The following is a 20593-nucleotide window of genomic DNA, read 5'->3' on the forward strand; positions in this document are numbered from 1 at the left end:
TCATTCATGTTGTAATTCAGAGGAAAACCACTTGTTATTGTCCTTTTCATACAGCAGAATGTCTCTTTTGCAGCACTAGGAAAGATAATGAATAAGTCAATGCATTGCTACACACAAGGCCATTAGATCGAAAAGGTGATTAAATGATACAACAATTTTGGTTACACAAATTTAAATATGGGTTATGTTGAAAATAATGCTAAGAAAACAGCACTTTTTTTCCTTTTTTTTTAACACAGGACCTTGAATATTGCCCCCATCGCCAATTCGCAACGTAAGGGCACCTTCCTTTTTCTGACTCACTTATTTTATTTGAAGTTGTGATGTTCGGTTTGTGGAAAGGGCAGTGTCCTTACAGAGATGGCCTTACCATTGGATAGAAGTAGCAGCCTGTATATTGAAAAGCTCACCTTGTCACAAACATTGACAGGTGCGCGGGTGACTGTCATTTTTCAGGGACTCTTTCACATTTGCCAGCACCCATCCCCTTGACTACACTGTGAACTTCCCTCAGGCACTGGGAAAGTCAGACATAGGAAATAAGGAAGGATAAAAAGAGGGAAAGGAAAAGGAGAAAGAAGGAAAAGGAGAAAGAAAGAAAAAGAAAAGAAAGACACCCTGCTCCTTACACCTCCCCCACCCCGGAAGAATCACCTGGAGCTAGGGAGTGGCTTACCAGTCCCACAGATGGCTGGGGGTAAGGTACTTCCTTCCTGTCCCACCAATGCCCAGGGGTCTAAAGGGGCCCAAGCCCAGGAGTGATTAGCCGTTTCCTGCTCTGACCACAACTGAGTAGGTAAAGCAATGCAATTTGGTACTCTGCAATGGGCATGCTTGGGTTCATGGGTGCTTTGCCTCACTTCTTTAGTCTTTGGCTTAGGACAGGACCAGCCCAGTGACATAAAAATGATTATTCGCTAGAGGGGTAATTGAGACTGAGCACAAGGACTTCAAGGGTCTCAGTGCCTGGGTATGTATCTAACTTCACCTTGACAAAGGAAAGGTCTGGTACTCCTGGAGCTAAGCAGACATCTGTTGGTACAAGTTTCCCCGTACTTCATAGATAGGTTGTGCAAACTGACAGTCAATTTGAGTGGAGGCGAGAAAGGTGACAGCCATATGATGGGTTGAGCTAGTGAATCTTCATTATTTTTTGCAGAGAAACCAGGAGAAAAAGAGACCTATGGGTGGGTCGATTTCCTCAGTCCTGAGATTTTTGCGGAATGTTATTATTTTCCATATTCTTTTTTTAATGTGACTGAAGATGGACACACCCTTCTCTGCTTGTACTAGGACCTCTAACACTGTGCACCCCATTAATTTAGTGACTAGAAACAATTCTCATCTATAGTTACTTAATACCATATAACAGAAGCCCAGCGGCGATCCTACTTCCTTGGTTGGCTTGGACGGTCTGCATCAGCATCTTAGCTGCAATCAATGGACCAGATTTCTCCTTTCACACATCCACCTGACCTCCACTCAGCTGGACAAGCCTTGCTCAGAAATGCCTTTTTTCCTACCACTGCAGATAATTCCTCCAGACCCAGAACCATAATGACCTTGGACCTTCATCTGCTAGCAGTCCAGCTCTATGGCAAAGTCCTGTATAATACAGCAATTTACATTTACTGAAAACACGGACGTTGGTCCCAATGTGTCACGAAATTTGTGTCCATCTCAATTCTACCTTTTATTGCTAAACTTCTTGAGAGAAGGGCAAAAGTCGAATGCCAGTCTTTTGACTGGGATAGTTTAAAAAATATATACATATAGGGACCCTGGCAACAGTAATTTGGCCTTACATGAGCAGCCAATATAGATATTCTCTGGAGAACAGGTGGCAGAGGAGTATCAATGGAGGGTTTCGTTGCAGAGTGCGACTGTCACTTAAGTATTGCTGTAGTGGACTGGACGGTAGAGGGATTCCCATGATTGAAATGGAGTAAATTGTGGTTACACGGATGGAAGTGCATATTGTTTGAGTTGGTGTCGGTTTGGAAATACAAAAAAAGAAATTAATACGAGTAAAAAAAAAAAACAGGACTCTGGCTTGCATCTTTTTGGGTCTGCAACTAGAGCGCCTTTGCCATTCTCTAGTACTGCAGAGATAGTTTGAAAATCCTTCAATAAGGGTTGAGCAGTGTACACTCCTTTTACGGCCTCAGATGAGATAAATAATCTGAGACTGGAAAGACTTCCCTGATAAATTAGCAAATATGTGGCCTACTTTGGGAGCGTGCAGAAATGACATATCCTTTCTTACCAAGGGGTACTAATGAGCCATGAAACAAAACAATATTTTTTTTCACTGGGTCATTCAGTTTCAGGCAAAAAATAAGGAGTTTATAAGTAGTGGGTCTATGGAACTGCTAGAAAAGAAGTAGGCTATTACAGAAGATTCAATGTGCTCTTAAGTAGTTCAATATTAGGGGAATGGCACTTTTATGAATATATTTCTTCATGGTGATAAGGCAGACTCTAACCCTATATTCTTCTCTTACTTGGATGAAAGCAATGATGAAGACAAAGATGAAAGGGTAGACACTGCCAATGAAGGAGACAAAACTGTAACATGGGGCTCAAGTCACTTTTCTGTTGGGACCAAGGCCCAGGCATTATCTAGGGCATCAGAAAGATAATGGATCAGGCATCGCAGCTGATATTTCTACTGATGTTTCTATTCTAGCCATGTGGTCATCTTTTTCTCGAGCTGTTGCTAAGTGTGTTCTGGAAGAGTGCTTGGTCATCCTTATATGCTTAAATGGACAGTAACATGTTGAAAACCTAATTCTGAAGTAGGGAACTACTTGCAGGGTCTTTTGCTTAAAGAGTGTGTATTCTGTCTGCATGGAATATGCTGCACCAGAAGCATCCTTTCAGTGAACCACACCTGACTGACTTGAAAGTGAACTGCATCTCATATGCAAGTCTGAGATACAACACACATTCAGTTTCATAATGCATAAATGCCCCACTACAGATATCTACCGAAAACCTCCTCCTCCTCACACAGATTGAGCCAAACAGTTCCTCAACACTAAAGTGACACAAAACCACCTTTCTAAACTGGGGTTTTAACAACATTTCAAAAAAGATTTGACAGAGGATCAATATGGTTCCAAGTAGTCTTACCTCGAACCAGGAATGGATCAGGCTATCTAGCTAAACTTGGGCCCAAATCCCAAGGGAAACATTAGGAATTATAGCTTTGTCCATCAGGCTTACATCACCTGTGAACAACCCAAAAACTGGACAGACACTTTTGCAGTACGAATCAACTGAAGTCGTCCTTGGCATACACTGTTCCAAATGAAAGCTAAAAAGAAAGGTGGGATTGTGCGTTGTGTGTGGGGGGAGCCTCTTTAAAGGCAAAAAGGAAGTGGCTTGTGGTAGAAGCTTTTCTTATTAAAAGAATTAGTTGTTAGAAATAGGGTGTGCTTCTCATCAAGTGAAGTCACCTCACAGCATGAGGAGGTAACGCTAGCAAAGAGAAATAGAAATGATTTATAAACCTGGTCAGCAAATTAATAGCGGCATAGCTAGAAATTGAGACTTAACATGCCAGAAAATATTGACATTCAGACTGGCAAATCTTTTTAACAAAAGCTAAGAGTGGATACTCATCTAAAGAAGTCTTCCGCATGTTCAATATCATTTAGGGTCGAGATTCGATACCACCAGAATTGTTGGACTCTCCACATTTAATAATGTTTTTTTTTATCCTAATTGAGATATTCTACAATTCATCCACATTTGAATGCTCTTAGTATCATGGCATGTACATATTATGTATTAAATATAATCAAAGTGAATACCAAAGAATCATTATGCAGAAGTTTGTATATCTGCACCGCACTACATTTGATCAAAATGCTGTGCAGGGAAAAAATAGTGATGTGTCCAAATTAACACTAAGGTGACTGGCAACAACATTTATCTTGATAATGACAGCACTATGGTGCAAAGCCTGTTTAACAGAGTTTGTTAAAACATATCTAGTGGGTCAATTTTCTACATTTGGTTTGTGGGCAAACAAATAGTGGCAGGCTGAAGAGTTACCATGTAGGTGATCTGGACCAGCATTCCAACTTCCTATTAAAGTAGACATGGCTATACTACATAGTGGAGAGCACATAGCCATTTGATGACCCAGGCTTCATGAAACCAGTCGAATTAATAACACCAGCTAAGAAAGAAATGAGAACCAAGCCTCATCTCAACAGCCAGCACCAAAAGCAACATCACAAAAGAAGTAAATTGTCAAGAGAGCTAAAACAAATCAGTAGGTCTTAAAGGAAAGAAGTGATGTGCCGAATAAATGCCAATCGTGGTTACTAAGCCATTGTTATCTCATTGTGGTACATCTCAATGGTATAAGACCAGGAGAAAAATAATACTCACCGAAGTACTCTTCTTGCCCCCATGCATTGGATGTCATACGATACAGAATACATTTCATAAAAAGTTGCACTGATGTTCAAACAGCCAATAAAATCTTTCGGATTTAGTTTATATAAATCGAGGGTAATTTTCGCAATGCCTCTTTTCTTTTGATTAGCTAAAGAAAATTTGCTGTTTCTTCCCTAAGATGAAAAAAAAGAAAAATATGCATATCAAAGGCAATCCTAAAAATTGCTACGCTTGAGCATGTACTGAAAATACCTCTAAAGCATAACATGCAGATGACACTGTAAATAAAGTCAAGACCATCAGATACAAAATTATTATCAGTGTACAATGAACAAGCATGGAAAACAAAGTATAAACACAAATTAATGAAAACGCTATTAAACATCACAAAGTAAATTACACAAAATTGTCCATCATGAGATCAGATGCCATGGTGGTTACCAATATCAGTCTAAATGGAGTTGTGGGCAATCTGTCTGTGTATTGCATTAAATCTTCATTCCACACTTATTATCCAGGGTCCATATGTCTCCTCCCACCTGGACTGAAGTATCTTTCCGTATCACAGGGCTGAGCCTACTAACTTGAAATCTTTTCACATTATCTTCTGCCACTCTCAGCCATGCAAAACTCCAATCCCTCCCTGTTCCTCCTTTATTACTCACCATATGCACACCAGACCTAGTTTTGTGAAGGAGTGTAACATTTCAATGAGATAGGGCAGGGGCTTTTTGAGAAAATGGGTCAAAATTACTTGCAAGGTGCTTCCTTTCCTGTTCTGGTAAAATGGGAAATATGGGGAGCGTTTATTAGGAACGTATGTAGTGAATGGTGCACTTTGGAGTACATTGGATAATAAACTCTCAGCATAATAGTACCCAACCATTTCTAGCAACTTACAGAGTGGGCTTAGACTTCTCCCTCCGGGAACTGAAGTGTAATCAAAGGGAATAGTTACATTTTAGTAATATATTTATGTATATATTCACTGAAAAAAACCGAAAGATCAAAGTGACGTAATAGTTAAGTAAAAATGTCTGTTTAAATGAAACATTTTAAACTAAAGCAACCACGAAAAAACATAATAGTTATTTCAAGTAACTATAACTTGTGCCCTCCACCATGCACAGATTTGTCATATAGGACATACTTTCAAATGTTGTATTGATGTATTAATACATGATAAAATAGGTCAAGAATGATGCAATATGTGAGGTCATAAGCAGTGCATCGCAAGGGTGCAAGTTATAGTTACTTGAAATAACTAGAACTGGTAAATTTTAGTTTAAAATGTTATGTTTAAGCTGACATTTTCACCCAACTATAATGTCACTTTAACCTTTAGAAATTTTAAGTGAATAGAGCTTTTTTAAATATAAAATAAGATACCATTACCATTCCTAACTTTAAAGACAATCAATCAATAAAATCTTTATTCGGTCTAGTAGAATAAACGCACATAAAAACAAATACAAATCCATCTTGTATCAGTAATATAAATACAAATATTTGTTGATTTAAAAGCAATTAATAGATATAATTACATTAATGCACTTTAAGTCTCCAAATTTATCAAAAAACATAAGCACGGTTTTCAAGTAAGTGATGAAAACAAAAAACATCAAATGGCGTCTGCCAAGTACTCCTAACTAACACAAAAGATAAGGAGGAGGACGCTTCAACCGAATGCTGTCATTCAAAGGAAGATACAGTGCAAAAGTAAGCCTACCATAATTTTTGTGGACCGAACGGCTGCTTTCAGGAATGCACAAACAAAGAATGATGTTTCGTGTGAGCTTAAAAAACTAAGTGTAGCAGAGCTACTCTACAGTGCCAGAAGCCTAGCCTGCGTATCAACGACTGCAGAAAGTACTTATAATCTGCAAAAACGAAGTGCAAAAGTGATTGTGCAGATTGGTTATCACAAGGGCAGATTGAATCTATGTTTCCTCCAGAATCTGAGTGATTTTTAAAAAACAAGGACTAATAAATGGATCCTGCCCTAAAACGGAAAAAGAGAGTAGAGATCCCTCCCAGTTTGTGAAGTCTAAAGACAGATAAAAGGATCTACAGTCATTCAGGACTAAAGGTTTTACTAACTCAGTTTTCAGTCTTGAGTCTGTGCAATGTTCCATAAATGCTGCTTTCACCTCCGCATTAGCAGCTTAACAGGTGCTATTAGGATCAGAAAACCAGGGGGATAACCCCAGGGTTCCAAAGGTGTCCTGAATATAACTTATCCAAAGTGAACAGAAACTGTTCTTTGAAGGACGCACTTTACACAAGCCCCAAAGGTTCTTTCATCTTAAACATATATACTATAATTTACATCACAACTTTAACTGTTAAAGTTTCACAGTCTGTGCTCAATGATTAAACGTCATAAACATAAATTTGATCATTCTTAAAAAGTCAATATCGACATATTAACATTCTTTATTGATCTTCTTTTTATTTCTTCATCAAAATGCTTCTGATTATCTTCATATCGTTGAAATCATGCCAAACATATAATTCATAACATCCTTATGCTTCCCAATGCATTTCGGTTATTAACCATCATCAGGGGAATACTACAAATAAAAAACATGTGCATCAGAAATGAATCCTTATTTTGATAAGGGGAAAGACCCCGTCTCACCACACATGGTGTACAATTGTTAGCATGCTCACAGAGCAGTGAATCCAGTAATGCAAGTTACCTTACGTGTGTTGTTCTAGTGATGTGCCACCAATATACCCAAAAGTAGTGTGATGCACTCAGTGTCATATTAAAAACCACGCTGTACTGACCTATATGTTGGCCAAACAACCTGTATCTGCAAAACAGAAAACAAATACTATGTAAACTCAAATGGTCTCCGATTCATTAAAATCCTACCGTATGCCTATGTAAACCTCATGATGCATACTTTCTCCAAGCACAGCTTCGAGCCGCGTGTGCAAAAACTGTTTCCAAACTAAACGTCTTCCGTGTCGTGAATTCGTCATAATGAAATCAACAAATCTACCACCACGGGGCATGGGCACGTTTATTGTGCATGCAATCCCATGCACGCCGCACATTTAGGAAACGTGTTGGCAGTTCACCGAGCAAGTTGGAAAGGGGGCCACGAAAACGCTTAGAGGTAAGCATCTAGCGTTTCTCATCAGATAGCGCTGAAGTTAATAAGGTGGCACGAAGGGGCCCTAACACACGGTTTGTGTTACCGTCACAGGAATTATTGACAGTATTTGAGACCATGCATTGCATGAAAGTAGGCGGAGAATAAACAAAACGCCGAAAGGTATGTGTACCACATGATTATTCCTTTGAATACAACGGCACAGATTACAAAAGCTGTACTGATTAGGCGTGTGCCCTCGTTTTTGTCTTATAAACAGAATGAGCCGATAACTGAAATTAGAACTTAAAACTCTATTCAACAAGCAGAAGTGCAGGTATGTTAAACTAACATTGCGATTAAATAGCCTTAAGTAACAGTATGGTGTATGGGTGGCTCGTAAAAAACAAAATTCTGTGTATTACAGGTCCGCCACCAAATAATTTAAGATAGCTGTCCAGGAGTGCTGAGACAGAAAAAAAGAGCTTTACCATATTGGCAGGTAGGTGTTCAACTGGCCAAAGGTAGAATCAAGGATTAAAAAGAATGGTGCAAATCAGTGATAGGTGTTTCAATTTTTGTGTCCATAGATGAGTCCAATGTGGGAAACTAAGATGCCCTGATGAGAGCCCACAAAGGCGACAGTGGGGCTTGAAACGCGTCGGTACAGTGATATGATCGCTGGGTCAAACTAAAGGATCCATGTAAATAAATATGAATGATACTTTAGAAAGACACAATATCGTCGAAATTCAAAAAATAACTTTTTTTGCTCAATTGGGTTGAATTACAAAGAGTTTTATCTTTGTTCCACATTGGTTTTTGTTCCTTTATGTGGTCGTATTGTGAAAAGTACTGTAAAAGTCTTATCTATTGACGTTAATTCAGTTGTTCGTATATATAAATGTGAATTGTATATTAATGTATGTGATATATGTTTGTAAATTGTATTTATAGCTCTGTGGAGGTCAGATTCCTTCCGTCTAAAAAATAATGAATTTTTTGAAAAAACTGGGTGATTAAATAACCCAATCACGAAAAGAATATAGCGTGGTTTTTTCTAAGTGATTTAAATATAAGTGACAAGGATACCAGGTAAATTATTGTTGATACTATTTACGAAGGCCCTACCTGGTTCCGGTCTGTTGGGCCTATCCCCCCAGTATAACTGTATCCCATGATGTATCATTGCTCTGTCCTTGTAGCTAATGTGATCACTGTGTTGTTGAATGAATTCCTCTTGTCTGTAAATTGTCAATCTGATTTATGCTACCTTGGCGATACATGTTGTTTAATAAAAATAATTATATATGAAAAAATAAAATTAAGAGAGAAGTAATAGGTGGTAGACTCAGCAGCCGCCAAAGGAAGAGGTTTACCTCGGCCTTAAGGGAGCAACAATTATTTTAAAAAACCATACACCTGTGCTGTAAGTGGAGGGAGAACAGGCTCTCTAGAGTGCTCTGATCAAGTTACAGACCGTCCCGGCAGTTCTACAAAGCTTTGAGCTAGCCTACGCCAGATGATGGTTCCACGACCCTGATGAACTAAAGGTTAATCCTAAATAGCAAAAGACTCCAGTTGTTAAATCTTGCCCATTCAGGCAAATTTCAACCTTATTTTATCTGGTCCATAGGATATAATGTGTGCAATTCGTTTTCAAGTTTAACATAAAAGAGGCAGAAAAGGTTGACAGGAGCCTTACGGCATTCGTAGCGAGGGCTATCAGTACTGCATCGTCAGCGTAAAGTAACGCGGGAAATGGGGAGCCTGCTATATTGGGGATATCTGAGGGAAGGGAAGTTAAATGGGCTGTTAATCCATTTTTATATATAAAATGAATAAAAGAATAGCCAATATGCACCCCTGTCTCACTACACTCTTGAAGGGGAAATCAGCAGAGAGCACACTATAGGAATTAAAAACACACTCTAGCAGAGAGATCTGAATGTAGAAAGATAAAAAAAATTACCAGTGGGGGGCCCACTCCTTGATCCAGCAACATTAACCATAGCTTGATTCGGTCCACTGAATCAAAGGCAGTAGACAAGCCAATAAAAGCAAAATAGAATGGGGACTGCCTGGCATTAGTGTAATTAGAAATTATCAGAGACAGGTTCAAACATTGTTCATTAGTACCTAGGTTTGGGCGAAAACCAAATTGGAAAGGGGAAAGATTGTCCTTATTCACAGCCCAATTTGCTAAACTGTCGTAGATGACTCTACCTATAGTACAAGTTACTTACCTTCGGTAACAATGTATCTGGTAGAGACGATTCTAGCCGCAGATTCCTTAACGTAGAATTATCCCCAGGCGTGAGACTGAATCTGGAAAATGTTTGCCACAGCATACCTGCGCGCCGGGAGTGCGGCACCATGCGACTCCGCCCTGACGTCCGCGGACGTGACGTCAGCGAGGTCACATAAGTCCCACCCCGGCGGGCTGACGTCAGTTTCCTTCGGAGAACTTTTTCTCATGCCACAACGCGGAGCCATCACAAACAAAACGGTGAAAGTATGGGGACAGTGTCCAAGAAAATCAGTGAAATGAAAAGGAAAGAAGCGAATGGTGAAGAACAGCACCATGAGGGACAGCGCCAGGCACTGTGTTGCTGAAAGTTATGGAAGGGAAAGAGCAGAGCAGCACTTCTGAGAAGCAACCCTGCAAAGCGAATGGGATATCCACCCTGGAGGCAGAAAAACATGTGAAAAGAACAAGTTACTTACCTTCGGTAATGATATATCTGTAAGAAACATTAGTTAGTATTAGATTCCTTACCTTAGAATATCCCCAGGCGTCAGTCTAGATCCGGAAACTTTTGCGTAGCAGTACCCCTGCGCGTCGGTAGGCGTCGTCTGCAGGCGTCCCCTGCGGCTCCGCGTCCGTCGTTGGTGTCGTGCGCCGTGATGACGTCGCTGGAGTATATAGACGCCGCCTCCGCGCGCTGACGTCAGTTCTTTGCACACAGCTTTTCCGCGCCAGAACACGCAGAGCCATGTGAGAACCAACACTGGTGCCATTGAAAATAGGGCCCTGAAAGGGATGTCCTTAACCCTAAGTATCAGTTCGCAGAACGGGGAGGATGGGTGTGACGGTAAGGAATCTAATACTAACTAATGTTTCTTACAGATATATCGTTACCGAAGGTAAGTAACTTGTTCATCTGAAAGAAACACGTTAGTATTAGATTCCTTACCTTAGAATAGATACCCCAGCAATACCAACCCCGGTGGTGGGTCTGCGAACCAATACAATTTCACACCAGAAAGTCCTGGAGGACAGAACGGCCAAAGAAGCCATCCCTCCGGACTTGACTGTCCAGGCAGTAGTGCCTCGCAAAAGTGTGCAGCGAGGCCCACGTAGCCGCCTGGCAAATGTCCTGCAAGGCTACTCCCCGGCCCAGGTCAGTAGTAGCCGCCGCGGCCCGAGTGGAATGGGCCCTCAGCCCAACAGGAGGCTCCTTTTGAGCCAAAGAGTAGCACGCTTTGATGCATAGAACGACCCACCGAGAAATGGTCCGTTTATGCACCGCCTGTCCCTTCTTCGCACCCACGTAGCCAACAAACAGTTGGTCATCCACCCGGAACTGGCGTGTGCGATCCATATAAAATGAAAGCGCACGTTTTGGGTCCAGACGATGGAGCCGCTCTTCATCCTTTGAAGGATGCGGAGGCGGGAAGAAGGAGGGTAAGGTGATGGACTGCCCGATGTGAAAAGCAGAGACTACTTTGGGCAGCAAAGAAGGTCTAGTTCTCAGAACCACCTTGTCTGAATGAATGGACATGAAAGGAGGTTTGACAGAAAGAGCCTGGAGCTCACTCACTCTCCTGGCGGAGGTGATGGCAACCAGGAAGGCCGTCTTTAAAGTCAGGAGACGGAGAGGACAGGAATGAAGTGGCTCAAAGGAAGCACACATTAAGAAAGTTAGAACCAGGTTCAAGTCCCACTGAGGCATCACAAACGGAACAGGAGGATACATGTGTGTGATGCCCTTCAAGAACCTTGTTACAATAGGGGACTTGAACAAAGAAGGTTGATCAGGCAGCCTCAGAAAGGCCGAAAGGGCAGAAAGGTAGCCCTTGATAGTGCCCAGAGCAGAGCCCTACTGGGCAAGAGAGAGAAGAAAGAGGAGAACCTCCGAAAGAGGGGCAGAAAGGGGATCCACAGCCTTTGCTGTGCACCATGCCACAAATTTGTTCCACCGGCAGGCGTATACCGACTTTGTGGAGGAACGCCTGGCTGCCAGAATCACATCACAGACTTCAGGAGGCAAGTCAAATGGCCTCAACTGTCGCCGCTCAATCTCCATGCATGGAGGTGGAGGCTGGACAGGTTCGGGTGGAGGACCGTCCCCTGCTGCTGCGACAGAAGGTCCTCATGAAGAGGCAGGCGGTTCGGGGGACCGACTGACATGCTGAGTAGCTCGGGATACCAGTACCTTCGAGCCCAGTCCGGAGCCACAAGGATGACTTGGGCCCGGTCGCGCCTGATCTTCTTCAGCACTCTGGGCAGAAGTGGTATAGGCGGAAAGGCGTATAACAGACCGCAACTCCACTCGCGCCGAAAGGCGTCGCCGTGCGAGTGCCGTCTTGGAAACTCCAACGCGCAAAACTGATGACATTGCACGTTCTCTTCTGTGGCGAATAGATCTAGCCAAGGCTCTCCCCATCGCAGAAAGAGGCCTTGCACCACGTCCGAGTTCAGACGCCATTCTTGTTCCATCGAGCACCGACGGCTGAGTTCGTCCGCCCTGGCGTTCAGAGATCCCGCCAGGTGTTGAACCACCAGGGTCACCCCCTGATGTTCCAGCCACTGCCAGAGACGCAGAGCCCCCTGGCAAAGGGTCCACGACCCCACCCCGCCCTGTTTGTTGCAGTACCACATGGCGGTGGTGTTGTCCGTGAACACCTGCACCACACTCCCGCTGACAACGGGGAGGAATGCCTTCAGTGCTAGACGAATCGCCCGTAGCTCCAACAAATTTATATGGAGCCGGGACTCCGCCGGAGACCAGATGCCTCTGATCTCCGCCTCTCCCAGGTGGCCTCCACAGCCCTGGAGGGACGCGTCCATCACAACAACGTGCTCCGGTTGGGGAAGGGAGAGGGATCTGCCTCTGACCCAATCGCGTTCCGTAAGCCACCACTGCAGTTGTCTCGCAGTGCCCTCCGAGATCAAGACATGGTCGGACAAGTTGCCCTGATGCTGGGCCCACTGAAACTTCAGGTCCCACTGCAGAGCCCGCATCCGCCACCGGGCGTGATGCACCAGAAGGATGCAGGAAGCCATCAGCCCCAGCATCAACCTGACCGAAACCTGGGATAACGGCTGGAAGATGGGAATCAAAGCCTGTATATCCTGGACTCGCCGTTCTGGAGGATAAACCCGAAACTGCGCCGAGTCGAGAACCGATCCGATGAAAAGGAGCTTTTGAGAGGGACACAAGTGTGATTTCGGCACATTGATGGAAAACCCCAGCTCGTGCAGGAGGTCTGCCGTCATCTGGAGGTGGTGGACGACTGTCTGGGGCGAGTCCGCCTTCAACAACCAGTCGTCTAGGTAGGGGAAGACTGAAACCCCTAACCTGCGCAGATGGGCTGCGACGACCGCCATCACCTTTGTGAACACCAGTGGGGCGCTGGTAAGGCCGAAGGGGAGCACGATAAACTGAAAGTGCTCTTGGCCTACCGTGAACCGCAGGTAACGCCGGTGGGCCGGCAGGACGGGGATGTGAAAATATGCATCCTGCAAGTCCAACGCTACCATCCAGTCTTGCGGGTCAAGAGCAGCCAAGACCTGAGCCAATGTCAACATCTTGAACTTCTCCTTCCGGAGGAAGCCGTTGACGTTCCTTAGGTCCAGGTAGGACGTAGGCCCCCCTTGTCCTTCTTGGGTACCAGAAAGTAGTGGGAATAGCAACCACGCCCTACTTCTGGCCCAGGAACGCGCTCGATGGCCCCCTTGGCCAAGAGGGCCGTAACTTTCTCCTTCAGAAGTGCCAAGTCGTCCCCCGACACACGGTGGTCCTGCGGTGGCATGGCTGGAGGAGTGGTCTCGAAGGGGCCCCTTCGGACGATCTGCAGCACCCACCTGTCCGAGGGAATGGTGCGCCAGTGGGAGTGGTGATGGCGAACCCTGCCACCCACTGGCGTCACATGGGCCTGAAAGCACGGACTAGGAGGATTTTGTGGCGGATGCTGCGGGGGGAGGTGTGGCCTGACCTCGCTGTTGTCCCCGACCGCCTCCACGGCGGTTTCCACGGCCACCACCGCGTTGATAAGTTTGTTGCGGCGCGTGGCTGGCAGCACGAGTGGGACCGCCCCTTCCTTGGCCACGAAAGGAGCGAAACGAACCCGTTTGCTGGCGCTGGGTCGAAAGACCCAAGGACTTGGCCGTGACCCTGGAGTCCTTGAAGCGCTCCAACGCGTGGTCCGCTTTGTCACCAAACAGGCGACAGCCATCAAACGGCATGTCCATTAAAGCATTCTGGACATCTGCCGAGAAGTTGGCGGATCTCAGCCAGGCGTGGCGACAAATCGCCACCGTCGTGGACATCGCTCTGCCCAGCGAGTCGGTCGTATCAAGACCACACCTAATGGAGTATTTTGCTGCGTCTCGGCCTTCAATCATTTTTTTTTTTTTTTTTTTTTTTTGTAAGACGTTTATTAATGCTCAAAGGTACAGTACACATAGCAAAGCCTACAACCCTGCGGGCCGGCTGCAAATGAACGGTAAATCATGGGGGTGTGGGCCAACATAAAAAGGGCATGTCACTGCGTCCCTTGTGTCCCCGGTGTGCTAGGACATGGAAAAAATAATCACATTTTCTTAAGTCAAGAAAGGAAATGTCCATAAATGACGCCTTATTTTTTATTTTTTTCTAGAACTGAGCCATGAAATCGGCAAACTAAACAAAACAGTTCGTATCGGTGTGTCCCAATGTTCCTATCGCGGCTTCCCCACTCGAAGTCTGTCCCACAGGCACGGTGTTAGTAGGTACCACCTCTGTACGGTGCGTTGTTTGCCTATGCTGTTACAGTGCAACTGGAGGTCAGAGGTGTGCGCGCGCAAGTGTGCCTGGACTTGGAGTGGGACAGCCCCTGCGGGCCATGGTGTGTCTGCGGTCGCCGGCCTTGTTAGTGGGTCATGTGGCATTCAGGTGGAGGAGCCTTGCTGTCGGTGTGGCCATCAGCGTCCACGCCTGCAGTCGCCATCTGTAGTGCCGTCAGCGGCTTCTGCCCACTTCAACACGAGGGGGCAGAGAGGCCACCGTCCGTGAGCAGGGGTCCGATACTACAAACATGTAAACATATATGTGATAGTGGGTGGGGGGGGGGGGTGGAGTGTGCTTGCGGGGGCGTTGTCAGCAGCTTTGTGCTTGGGGCGCGCTGCTGGGCAATGGCCGCTGATGGGCGCCTGCGCGGGTGTTAGGTCGTATCCGAGGTTTACGCGCTGGCTGTTTCTTGTCTGCGTCAGGGGGGGGGGGGGGGTGGGGGGGGGGTGGCGCCGCTTGCGATGATTCCTGCAATACAGCATTAGCCCCTGGGACCCACCTCTGGCCTCACCCAGTCTACGTGAGCCCTCTGACAGTGCCCTCCTCCTTCAGGGACCCCAGGATGCCATCCCAGAGCTGAGCGATCGGGAACTGCCGCAGGCCCGCTATTTCTTCCCGGTGGAGCGCCGTGCCTTCCGCTCCGGCCCAGGTTGTAAAGGAGGCGAACCAGTGTTTTGGGGTGGGTGGTTCCCGCCGCTTCCAGTGTCGCGTAATCAGCCGTTTGGCCGTAACGAGGCCCAGATCCCAGAACCGTGCCTGCGTTTTGTTTAGCTTGGTTCTTTTATAGAGGCCGAGGATGCACGCCTCCCACGTGTCCGGCAGGCCCGGGCCCGTGCTGTGATTCAGGAGTGAGGTCACCTCCCCCCAGTACGTGGTCAGGGTTGGGCAGTGCCAAAGCATGTGCAGGATATCTGCGCCTAACAGGTCACATCTGGGACAAACAGCAGTGTCAACTGCAAAGTATCTGTTTATTCTATCTGGCGTTAGGTATGCCTGGTGCAGGATGTATAGTTGGATGACACGGAAGCGGGAGTTGCGGGGGATGTTCACGGGGCTAGCCAATACTAGGTTCCACTCCTCGTCCGTCCAATCCCTCCCACGGTGCGCCGCCCATTTAGCCCTAATCTGCTGCGTGGGTTTTTGCGTGTGAATAAGAAGCGCCTGCGCCAACCAATGTGTGATTGCGAGCCTCTGCCCATTACATGTAGATATTGGACCAGGTAGTGCATCGGCGGTTCATCCTGGATGTCACCCCAGGAGTCAGTGTATGCCCGCAGTACCGATGCATGGAGTAGGAACTGCCCGGCCGGGAGTCCCGTGGTGTCAGATAACTCCGCAAATGAGAGCAGGGCTCCGTCAGAATACAGGTCACCCATGGTCTCTACTCCAGCCGAGACCCAGTGGTCCAGATTGCGCTGCGTAATCAACCCGCCCCTCCTGGGGGTGCCCAGCAGGGGGAGGGCAGGAGCATATGGCCTGGTATTGTGCGTCAGCTTCAGGCTGCGGAGAAAACATTTGCGGGCCACGGCCACATGCATGGGCAGGGGACGGGGCCCCTTGGTCAATGGGTGAAACAGGGCGCAGGTCTGGAGATGTGTCCACTGGTGGTCCGCAGTGGCCGTATCGTCCAGATGTGCATCGCTGAGCCAGTACGTCACCCATTGGAGCTGTGCGGCCAGGTAATACAGCTCCATGTTGGGGACAGCCAGTCCTCCCTCCGCGGTCGGGGAGTACAGTTTGGCCAGCGCCACTCGAGGTCGCCCCGTGTTCCAGATCAAGCCACGGAGCATTGATTCCAGATCGCGGAATATCCGCGTGGGGACATACGTGGGGATATTCGCGAAGTAGTATAACAGCCTAGGGAGCGCTATCATTTTAGTAAGAGCGATGCGGCTGGGCACGTTCAGCGGAAGGGTTTTCCAGAAGGACATCTGAGCTCGCAGAGAAGAAATGGCGCGCACCAGGTTGCCCTCTAGTAAGTCCTGTGGGTCTCTATAGATGTGTAGTCCTAGGTATTTAAACGTGGTCGGGTACCAAGCGAGCCTGGCCCCTCCAAGATGGACATCGCATTCCTCCTGATCACGGCTAAACGAGTATGCCCCGGACTTGGCCCAGTTGACCCTGAGGCCCGAGACCTCTGCGAAGGTCTGGAAGACGTCCGATAGCTCGGCTGGCACCGCGGTGAGGTCCCGCACATAAAGCAGCAGGTCGTCTGCGTAGAGTGAGACTATGTGCGTTCCGTCAGCCAATGGGATCCCCCATTCCGCTCCTCTGTCCCGTAGCAGCGCTGCCAGTGGTTCGATGGCTAAGGAGAAGAGGAGGGGGGACAGGGGGCAGCCTTGCCTGGTGCCTCTGCGCACCCCGATCCTCTCCGACAGCAGCCTTCCCGTCCTCACTCGGACACTGGGTCTCTGGTAGAGCAGACCGACCATGTCGGCAAATGCATCTCCCACCTCAAATCTGTCCAGCACGGCTCCCAGGTATGGCCATTCTACCGAATCGAAGGCCTTCTCCAGGTCCAGGACCAGGCACCCCGATCTAGGCCAATGCGTCAGAGCCGCTTCCTGAATCCGGAAGAGGCGGCGTAGATTACGAGACGTGCTCCGCGCCGGCATGAAGCCATTTTGATCGGCGTGTATCAGAGTAGGCGCCTCCAGGGCCAGGCGGCGGGCCAGGAGTGAGGTGAAAATGTTATAATCAGTGTTTAGCATGGCCAACGGTCTATAGGACCCCATGAGTGCGCCATCTCTGCCCGGCTTCAGCAGCGAGACCAAGTTTGCCTCGTTAAGCGAGTCTGGGAGCGCTGATTCTTCCATTGCTGTATTGTACAACTTGAGCGACTCCGGAACCAGCGTGTCTGAGCACGCCTTAAAAAATTCGGCGGGCAGTCCATCCGGGCCAGGTGATTTGCCGTTGGACAGTGCGAAGATGGCCTCGCGTATTTCGTCTGCGGAGAACGGCGCCCCCAGGGCGTCCTGTTGGGAGCCTATAAGGGAGGGCAGCGGGATGCCCGACAGGTAGTCTGCTATGTAGGCCGCAGTTACTCTCAGTTGCGACTTATATAGGGCCCGGTAGTGTCCCACAAACGCTTGGTGTATCCTATTTTGGGTGTACACTAGGTCTCCCTCAGCCGTGCGGATGACGGAGACCGGCTCCGTGCGTTCCTCCTGCCTGACTAACCAGGCCAATAGCCTGCCGGGCTTGTCCCCGTGCTGGTGCACTCGCGCCGAATGGGCCGCAAAGTTGACGTGCCGCAGCCGTTCCAGTAGCGTTTCGTGCTCCGCCCGGGCCGCCTGCAGCCGGTCACCTGCACCCTCCACCGCCTCCTGCTCCCCGCCGAGTAGGTCCGCCTCCACCCTGCGCAAGTCCTCCTCCAGCTTCCACCGTATGCTCCCCTGAGTGCTCAAGCAATGTCCCCGTACCACCACCTTGAATGCGTCCCACTCTACTCTCGGGGAGGATGCTGTATCTGAGTTGTCTTCGAAGTATTGCGCTACGCTGGCCTGCAGGGAGTCTCTGAAGGGGGCATCTAGCAGTAATGCAGGTTGCAGTCGCCACGTGGGGATTGGCGGGCGCGGGCGTTCCCAGGCCATGTGCAGTGTATGGGGGTTGTGGTCGGAGTGTGTCCTACCCAGGTATTGTGAGTCTGTGATATGGGGCAACATGTCCGCTGACACCATGAATCTGTCGAGGCGAACATGTAATGCATGTGCTCCCGAGAAGTACGAGTACACCCTAGTGTTCGGATTGTGCGCACGCCATGCATCTTTCAGACCCCACTGCGTCGCCCACTGTGTGAGTGTCCTCGTGGCCCCCTGGGGCGTCGCCTCTGGCCTCGGCGGGACCGAACGGTCCAACACTGGGTCTAGTACCGCGTTATAGTCGCCCCCCCAGGATCCATGGGACGCCGTGCCAGGGCGCTAATTTCCCTGAGATACGCGCCAGGAAGGTGCCCTGATCCGTGTTTGGAGCGTAAATGGACGCCAGGACCACTGGTTGCCCGTCTATGCGACCCTTCACCAGGACATACCTCCCCTCCGCATCTATGTGTACGTCCGACATTACGAAGGGGGTTCCCGGCTTTACCCATAGCAGCGCCCCGCGGGCGTACGAGGAGTATTCAGTGACATACAGTTGTCCCCTCCATCTCCGCCTCAGCGCTGTCACCTCCGCCCCCACTCAGGTGTGTTTCCTGCAATAGCGCGACCTGTACGTTCTGCCTCTTCAAGTAGGAGTAGATTTGGTACCTGCGCGCGGGTGAGTGCATACCTCTAATGTTCCACGTGCATATTTTTATGGCAGACATTGCAGCAATATACATTCCCCCCTGACCCTCCCAATAGCAGCGGCATCACCAAAGGCCCCAGCAGTGGCTCTCCCAGCTCTTCCGTTCCCACCCCCCTCATTACACTCAGCAAAGTTTGGGAAAACATAAGGACAGGGAAAAAAAACAGTAAAGAACAACAACCAACAGCGGGCGAACCCCACTAAAATACCAAAAGGGCAGTGGCGGAACGAGCCACCGTCCATACTCTCAGGAGAGAGGAACAGTCTTACTTTGTTCAAGGGGCAGTGTGTGCTAAGCACAAGTTCGGCAGGATGTATGTACAGTCAGTTGTAGGGGAAGCAGGCCGCTTCCCTGAGCCATACAATACAGGACAATAGTGGCCGCCCACTGCGGTCCAATGCTCCAAATCGCCCATCCTGTGTGCGACCAGGCGCGGATGCGCGCTAAAAGACCACCCCTTCAGCGCCTTCCCAGCTTACCACTAGTGCCATAAGGGCATTACTCACTGTTCCAGGTGTCCACAGTTCGATCAGCTGGCAGCAGGGGGGGGGGGGGGGGGGGGGGGGGGGAGGGAGGGGGGGGGGGTGGCCCCAGCAGTGGCGGGCGCCGATTGCGCACCATCGTCCAGGCGACCACTGCCAGCCCCTCCCTCGTCATGGCAGGGCCAATGCAGACATCCCCCGTGGGGTTAGTGGATCAGGTCCGAGGTTTGCGGCGTGACAATGGGCAGTTCCATCGAGATCTGTGAGTTCGGGATCCCGTATATGGCCTCGTCGTCGTCGCTGGGTACCGGCTGTTGGCCGTCCTCCTGGGTCGTCACATGGGAGGGTGAGTTGCTTATTTGGGAGACCTTCTGCAGTGCATCGCGTTGTTCTCGGAGCATCTGGTCCAGTGTGGGGGAAAGTCCCGCCCCCTCCTCCGCGCGTTGGGACTGTTGGGTCCTGTGCCTGCGGCGCCGTCGCGGTGCTCGTGGCCTGGTCCTCGTCTCGCCCCCGCGAGAGTGCTTCGGTGCCGTGTCCGTGCCTCCGTCCAGCCACTCGTCGGCCTCCTCGGGTGTGTTGAAGAAGTAAGTGCTATCTCCCGCCACCACTCTCAGCTTGGCAGGGAATAGCAGGGAGTACTTGAGGCCCGCGGTGCGTAGTCTCCTCTTCACTGCCATGAAGTCGTGCCTCTGGCGCTGCACCTGGATGGTGTAGTCGGGAAAGAACATGATCGACGCGTTGTCTATGCGCACCTCGCCCAACCGCCGTGCCTCTCGTAGCACCGTGTCTCTGTCCCTATAGTTCAGTATTCTGAAGAGCAGCGGCCTCGGGTTGGCGCCGGTGGTATAGGGTCTCGTTGGCACCCGATGCGCGCGCTCCACGACGAAGTGTGGTGACAGCGAGCCTTCGGGCAAAAGTGTCCGTAGCCATTCTTCCACATGTTCGGCCGGGCGGGTCCCTTCCCATTTCTCCGGGACCCCCACAAGTCTAATGTTGTTGCGTCTCGCCCTCCCTTCCGCGTCCTCAGCCCTGTCCTCCAGGAACTCCACTCTGTTCAGGAGGTCCTGTACGTGTCTGTCAGTCTGGGTGACCTTGGGCTCGATCTCCTTCACTGCGCCTTCCAGGGTCTTGGTTCGGTCGGACAATTTCCTATGGTCGTCGCGCAGGAGGGTCAGGTCCACTGCGACCCTGTAGGAAATGGGACCCCCGGCCGGCCAGGGCTTGCGCCACAGCCAGTCAGAGACCACCACT

At 48.8% G+C, this 20593-nt stretch overlaps 1 protein-coding gene across 2 annotated transcripts in view; it reads right to left on the reverse strand.

The window, feature by feature from the left end:
* CIDEA (cell death inducing DFFA like effector a) overlaps positions 1 to 20593 on the reverse strand; it is a 231761-nt gene that overhangs the window by 73330 nt on the left and 137838 nt on the right. For both annotated transcript variants that reach the window (XM_086965252.1, XM_086965253.1), the window contains exon 4: positions 4405 to 4586. In XM_086965252.1, the coding sequence (XP_086821378.1) occupies positions 4405 to 4586 (182 nt within the window). The remainder of the gene's footprint in view (positions 1 to 4404; positions 4587 to 20593) is intronic.

The sequence above is a fragment of the Lissotriton vulgaris genome, chromosome 4_1 (genome assembly GCF_964263255.1).
Source record: "Lissotriton vulgaris chromosome 4_1, aLisVul1.2, whole genome shotgun sequence".
Taxonomy (NCBI): Eukaryota; Metazoa; Chordata; class Amphibia; order Caudata; family Salamandridae; genus Lissotriton; species Lissotriton vulgaris.